Source organism: Rhodamnia argentea, chromosome 1, assembly GCF_020921035.1.
Source record: "Rhodamnia argentea isolate NSW1041297 chromosome 1, ASM2092103v1, whole genome shotgun sequence".
Lineage (NCBI taxonomy): Eukaryota > Viridiplantae > Streptophyta > Magnoliopsida > Myrtales > Myrtaceae > Rhodamnia > Rhodamnia argentea.
In genome coordinates this window covers 28,970,099-28,977,164 of record NC_063150.1, presented here as the reverse complement: position 1 = coordinate 28,977,164, position 7,066 = coordinate 28,970,099, and the positions used below count along the sequence as shown (strand labels likewise).

Genomic DNA, 7,066 nt, shown 5'->3' with positions numbered 1-7,066 from the left:
TGCTCAGAGTCAAAAGAGGGATCTTTTTCGCTGTGCTAATGAAAATACACCAATGAATTTGCGCAGGGATAGGGAGACAAAGCACCTAAAAGTCTCGGACACTTCATTAAAAGGGGAAAAAAACTTCATAAAGAACAAACAAGAATGCTGGAACGCTTGCCCGAATAGTCCGTGAGAGGCAGGGGATTCCCAGAAATTTAACTTCGTCTTAGTTAGCCACAAGCACCGCCATTGTGTTTTTTGCTCGGCGGGGACGACTACTAGTCCTCCTACTTGATTGGGAAATCTACTCTCGATACGACCATTATGCCACGTGGAGAGGGAAAAAAAAACGAATAGTGGAGTCGCGAGCTTAATTGAGATTTGTGTGACTCCTGTAAGCATCAAAGGACGAAACTTTAATAACTCAGACAGCAGAGATTATATCATATGTCAGAGTTTCTGATCATTTCCCCTTGATAGCTCTGTTTGCTCCTGCAAGGAGCTTAGCAAATCCTAACACTCTTGCATGATGAATTCATGGTTTGAGAGAGAGCTAGGGTCTGTACAGTAATATTCTAAAAAAAGTGTTTCTATTCTCAGAATATTTTGGGAACAAAAACGCGTATGGTAAAAAATTATTTCAAAAATGTTCATTTTGAGAAACACAAACACTTTTAGAGCAAAAATGAGAAATAAAAAAAACTTGTTTCTGAATTTTGAAACACTTTTTAGAAACATCTCGAAGGCAAGCTTGTGCAAGTCACCACCGCCCACCATTGTCGGCGAGGATGAGCCTAATGGCCGCCCCCGGTTGTAGATCCTTCTTTTTGACGAAAAAAGTATTTTTTTTTTGTACTTGCCAAACGCATTTCTATTCTCCAAAATCATAGACGGGAACATAAATACAAAAATATTTCGCTCCAAATATGTTCTCTAAGAAACGCTTCACTATCATTTGACTACATGACAAAGTTCCGCATGGGCTATCAGGGACAATGGAATTCAAGGATGATGATGCTATGAATTGTCACACCTCTATAAATATATATGTATATATATAAATAAGAAAGCGAAAATTCAAACTATTACAATGAGGGAAAACAAGAAAAAAAAAAAATCCCCCAATTAAAAGTTGAAAAGGAAAGATACCCAGTAATACTACCATACCTCATCACACAATAAGGGGATAAACCCTAGTAGGGATGGAGCCTAATGGGGGAAAGGTAATATCTAATTAAGACCCAATTCCAGACAATTGGCTCATGATGTGCCTACTATACAACTGTGGCTAATGTCGTAAGTCACAAGGTGAAATTCATAGTGCTGTAATGTCTCTCACTAGTCCTTTCCTTAGCAGCCATAAGCAGAGCTCTCTGCCACAGTCTGAGGCATCCCATCTTGCAAGCAACCGATGGGAGGGATGGTCAGGGTCTCCTGGACCCCGTAGGCGTTCCAGCAGAACGGGTCGTCGACCAGCTCGCCCTCGTGAGGCAGCAGCTCGACCTCCGACATCGTGATGTTGGTGCAGGGCACCGTGTCGCTGCACGCGAAGTGGATCGGCGGGCTGATCACGTTGTATGTGCCCTTGATGTTGCGGTAGGAGAGGCCGGTCACGTACACGGCCGAGGTCTCGTTCCGGCACTCCTTGGAGAGGCAGTAGTACTGGTCCACGATGATGCAGTTGTGCACGTTTTCCATCTGGATGTTCTCGAAGGAGATGCCAGCGACCGACCCGCTCCCTCCCTGCCACGTCTTGATGCGGAGGCCGTTGTCGGACTCCCTGATCACCACGTTCCGGACGGTTATGTTCGAGACGCATGCCTGCGAGTTGTGCACTCCCAAGCTCCCGATGCTGTGAAAAACATATGCGAAAGAAAGTTATTTTTCCTTCTTCACATTTCTTGGGTAGACTTCAGATGATCTAACTTGTTTGGAGGGGGACTCATTGTGATCGAAAGAAAGGGTACCTGATCCCGTGACTCGGCCCGCAAGTAACGCCCTCGATGTTGACATCCGAACATCCGGGTCCGATGGAGATGCAATCATCGCCTGTTCACATCGTTCGTTATAAGGAGTCGATAAATGAAGCAATGATAAATGAGACAGTTTGTTCCATTCAAGTACCATTTGAGATCATGCTGTTGTATATCCCCACGGATTTAGTGTTCTCAATGTGGATGCCGTCGGTGTTGGGGCTGAGTTTTGGGGAAGATATGGACAGCTTTTCGATCAGCACTCCCTCGCAGCCGTCGAACTTCATGTGGAATTGAGGGCTGTTCTGGATTCGTAACATGTTCACGGCCAAATTGGAGCTCATGAAGAACCGTATCAACTGAAATGAACCATATAAGTACCGATCAGCGCTCTAAATAGAGAAGACAACTGTGTTTGATGTATCTGAATAGCCGGAGTCATGGATGGATTTACTTACAGCAGGGCTGTCGCAAGGTCCCGACACCGTTTTCCCATTCGGACCCTGAAATTCCAATGACAAGAATGTGCAGATTCAGAGACAAGTTTTTGTTTTTTTTTTTTACACGACTTGAAAAGTGAAAATGTTGGGTTGCACAGAAGTTTTGCTTATGCAGATGCTGATACAACAACGTGACATGTTGTACAGTTCAAGTACCCTGTGGGGCTTGCAAGGAAGATCCCACCACGGCTCGCCATTGCCTTCGATGGTTCCCTTCCCGGTCAGAGTCATGCCGTCGAGCCGATAGAAGATGAGCCATTGCTTCCTGCTATCTGCTTTCGGCCAACAATCCGGTCCATTTGGCGGCATCAAGACCCCATCTACCTGTGTAAACATTTGAGACTTCGTATTAGTAGCAGAGATGTTCATATAGCATGTGTCTTAAAGGTAAATGCTGAGAGCTTTGAAAAGGGGAAACTGTGCTAATTTTTTTTTTTTTGACTGTCAGTTATCTACTCATTTGTGATATCACTATGTTGTCTAATGACATATTTACATTCTTGAAAGAAGAAATTTGTCACGTTCCAAACGGCTTAACAAGTGTCGGCCAAAACAAGAAGAGTTCTAACAAGTGCCTCAGAAAATGTACTGGAGTCATGTTAGCAATCTTTAAGGATATACATGGAAAGGAAGTCGAAATATTTGCCGATCCTTACTTGGAACACGAGCCCCGGCTTGCACGGGCCCGAGAAGATCGTGGAAGTGATCGTGAAATTGTAACCCGAGGGAGCGAGGACGACACCCGACTCCACCGCGCACGCCGCCTTCCAGGCCGCCGTGAAGGCAGGGGTGTCGTCGGCTGACCCGTCCCCGACCGCTCCTAAGGCGGTCACGTCGTAGACGCAGCCCGAGCTGGAGTTGGACGGGTCAGGGGCTCGGGTCAGACGGCACGGTGGGCGCCGGCGAGTAGGCAGGGGATGAAGGGGCAGGGTCCTGGGCCTCAGGGGGAGGCGCTGGAGAGGTTGTTGAGCTTGAGCCCTCGTCAGGATTCTTCTTCTGGCCCTTGTGGTAGTGATATCTTCCTTCCACATTGCTGGCATTTTGGAGGAACAAACCCAGGACGATCGAAACGAGCACCACATCTCGAACCATCTTCATGGTAAGCAAAAATTTCGGAGGAATCAAACCGAATCGACCGAGCGAAAACGATATTCGCTCTGTGATGAATGGAAGTCTCAGCCTCAGGATTCAAATGCTAGGAGTTGGTGTTCCTGGGCCCCTCCTGAAGATGCAAAACTTCAAGAGATCAAAGTGCCAGCTTTGAACAACCAGGGGAGGGACAAAGAGAAAGAAGCAAAATGAGGGAGAGGGGAGAACATGAATCAGTGGCTTGGCATAGGACCATTCTGAAGCACTTATGGCCTCTGCATTTATACTCACCAGGAATCTCCTGGACAGGAAATGGGTTTTGCAGAGAGGCGGCGATACGTGTCAAGTTCTGGTTGATCCGAGCATCGCCATCTCTAAGGAAAGACGGTGCTGGAGCCTTTTGGGACTTTTTTTTTTTTTTTTGAGAGGCTTATTTTTCTGTGGCAAATTTTTGGCTGAGTATGTTTGGTTCTTCAATAAATTTTGAGTGAGTTGTGTCCCTCTCTAATTCTCCTTTGCTCTTGGGGTTTTATGTAATGGTAATAAGAACAAGTTCCTCTGTTTCAGCTCTATGGTTTTGTTTTGTGGTCCAAAGCCGGGAGGCCTCTCTCCGTTTCTCATGTTGAAATTGTTTTTGTCCTGGCGAGAGATTTGGGAAGTGCATCTGCAAACAGTGTCAAACCTTGTGAGCTGCTTTGTGGCCCTCGTTTCCTCGATGGCCGTGCGGGAAAAACCCAATTTCTTTTCCTTCTGGAGAAATTTTTCCTTGTGCTAGGAGAAGAAGGCTTTCGTGCACATGGGAATATCTGCCACCCCCCTTTTGGGGCCAAACCCGGCCTCGTTTCATAAAGACGAAATGCCGAGTATCCGTACAAAGGTCGTGATAGGTAGAATCAATTAAATTCGAGAGAACTTTTTATGGATATTCATGTGAATATTTGCGATATGCTCCGAACAGGGGATTGATAATGTGATCCGGTAAAATCAATCGAGACGCCGATGTCGTTGCCCCTGTATTAGGCCGCAAAATCTATGCGGCTCAAATTGCCATCTAACTTGGTTTCTAGCTAACAAAACAAAATTGTTGCGCAGCACCTTCGAAGCAATCATGGAAAAGCTTTTTTATTCAATCGATGCGTCACATGACTTGTTTACTCATATGTTCTATGTAGGCATCCCATCTTCAATATGTACTAGACGTACGGTTTTATATTTTGATAGATTAAACCTCGATCAATCTCTTTAAAGATTAAACCAATGTTCGGTAAAACCAACATTAAGTAAGTGAACCCAGGAGTTTGTGTTAAAATTAATTATTCCTAGAGATCTTAATGCACGGAAGAAATATCTTCTAGAATTGGTTCATCTATTTTGGTAGTTGTGAGATTTTGTGGGATCACTATATGACCTCCCGACATAATGTAAGGTTTTGTGGAATCGCTGATAACCGTTCTAAAAATTTAAGCTAGTAGATAAATGCGTTGTTCAATACATAATTATTCTATTAGTATTGATTGTGTTCGATAGCTCCCAAACCAAAATCAACGGTTCTAACGGCGAGACCAAACAAATCGACTTGGAAACGGAAAATCGGATGGCCCCATCTCGAAACCAACTCGAGATCCTATCGATCAGGCCAGTTTTAGGTCGTGCCGGAGACCGCCGCTCGCCGCGTAGCGTTAAGCAGAAGAGGAAAAGAAAATGGTGGGGGTTCGAAAGTAGTGTGGAAGGCGATTAAAGAATCGTAAGAAAGGGGGGAACGAAGATGGGGCATCTAATGAATGCGGCTTTGATGTAAAAGGCAAAGGGAGTCTCGTGACACTCCATTGTTGGGTAGCTCCTCCTTTGTGGCCACGGAAGCAAGAAGGGGGGAATTCTTCTTGTTGGTCCCCGACAACAGAATTAAACCATTCACGGGTCTCTCCCAAATCATCCTCTTCCTACCCGTCGTCGTCCGTCGACAAATATAAAGAACGCTCGGCTTGTCGCGTGTGCTGAGGATGCGAACACATCCAAAGCGACCCTTTCGTCACCGGATCGACATGTCCGGACTCTTTCGCAGACGGAGTTGTCCGGCATCGCTTGTTCGCGAAGCCCTGTCGTAATCTCGCACGCCCGTGCTTTCAAACAGCCGCTAACTCTTGTCTCTTGTAGCGATTCGACGTCGGGTTCTTTTTTCTTTTTTTTTATAGGCTGGGTAGTCTTTATGCGTGATCGAGTTCAGCTCAAATGAAAGCGAACATTCTCGAGAATGTGAAATCCCTAAATTAAGTCACTCGAGATAATGTCCACTTTGGCCCGAGAATCACGATTGTGTCTTTTGACGTACATCGAGACACTTTTCTTAGGAGATTACCCATCTTAGGAGTGCTCTCACCGAGCACGCTTAACTTTGGAGTTTCAAAACTAAATACTTGCAGTTATGTCAAAAGGCGCTTCCATAAGTTGATTTAGTTTTCACATATATATCTTAGAATCGTTCTCTCTCTATTTGGTGTCCAGTTTGATTCATTCATACCCCATTCGCAATCTTAAAAGTCTACCGAGAGCCGCTCTTTGTTCGGGCCATCTCTCGCTTCGATGACAACTCTCCGGCTTCGACGACAACTCTCCGGCCTTGTCGGTCGATTTCTAGCCTAGTGCATAGGAACATGCCAATGACTGACATTCAATGTGATTCGAGTCATCTTGTGAGTTGCCTTTTAGGGCATGCTTTGGATGGGATTGGAATTGGAAGGAGAGGGGGAGTGGCATGCATGCATATGTTGACGTACCCCCTTTCACGTGGACATCATCACGGGTGGGAATAGAGAGAGGATTTTCAGGTTTGTGATTTGAGCTTGGCCAAAAAGCCAAAAACAAAATTAATTTTATAAAAAATTAAAAATTAAAAGGAAAAAAGGGGTTTGTGATTGAGAATCAAGGGAGCACTTTTTCTGTGGCGGATGCGAGATCTGATTGATGGCTGGAGCTTGTGGTGGTCGGCTATGACACGTGTGATTTGTCCGCGACTGCTGATTGGCCCCAAAATATCCTTAGGTTTAATACCCTAAGCTGGCCAAGCCTCCTCAAACTCACATAATTACTTGGTGGTTAGCGACGCTTATTATTAGTGTTATCATTCGAAGTGTTTTCTAGTTGTGTATTTAAGACAACATCTTTTAATCGAAAACTAATGTAAAAAGTGAACGATTCAAATCGATTTTAAGCTTATTCGTGAAATTTCATGTTGTGTCAAGTTTAACTTTCTTTCGATAAATATCCGGGCATACAAGATATTGTTTTTTCTCTTATCGTGTTTGGAGTTATCGAAAGAAGTTTCCACTTCCCACGAATCTATGTTTTCATATTTGTCAACAGCTATTTTGGAGGAGGATGAGGGTAAGTATAAAGTGACATCTTTTCCATGAAAGGCCGAAGGACAGCGCAGCCTAATATTTCATGTTGCATGCATAGATATGCGCGCTAAACATTACTTTCTTCGATAAGTGATTTACCTAATCAAACCTCTTACATTATTTT

At 44.6% G+C, this 7,066-nt stretch overlaps 1 protein-coding gene across 1 annotated transcript; it reads right to left on the bottom strand.

The window, feature by feature from the left end:
* Positions 1–1,043: 1,043 nt before the first annotated feature.
* Positions 1,044–3,821, bottom strand: LOC115747786 (polygalacturonase At1g48100-like). Its single transcript, XM_030684073.2, is given in 7 exon segments — positions 1,044–1,834; positions 1,950–2,031; positions 2,107–2,314; positions 2,414–2,458; positions 2,612–2,779; positions 3,112–3,330; positions 3,332–3,821. Coding segments are annotated over 7 exon segments (1,446 nt in total). The 5' UTR covers positions 3,554–3,821; the 3' UTR covers positions 1,044–1,332.
* Between the last annotated feature and the right edge of the window lie 3,245 nt (positions 3,822–7,066).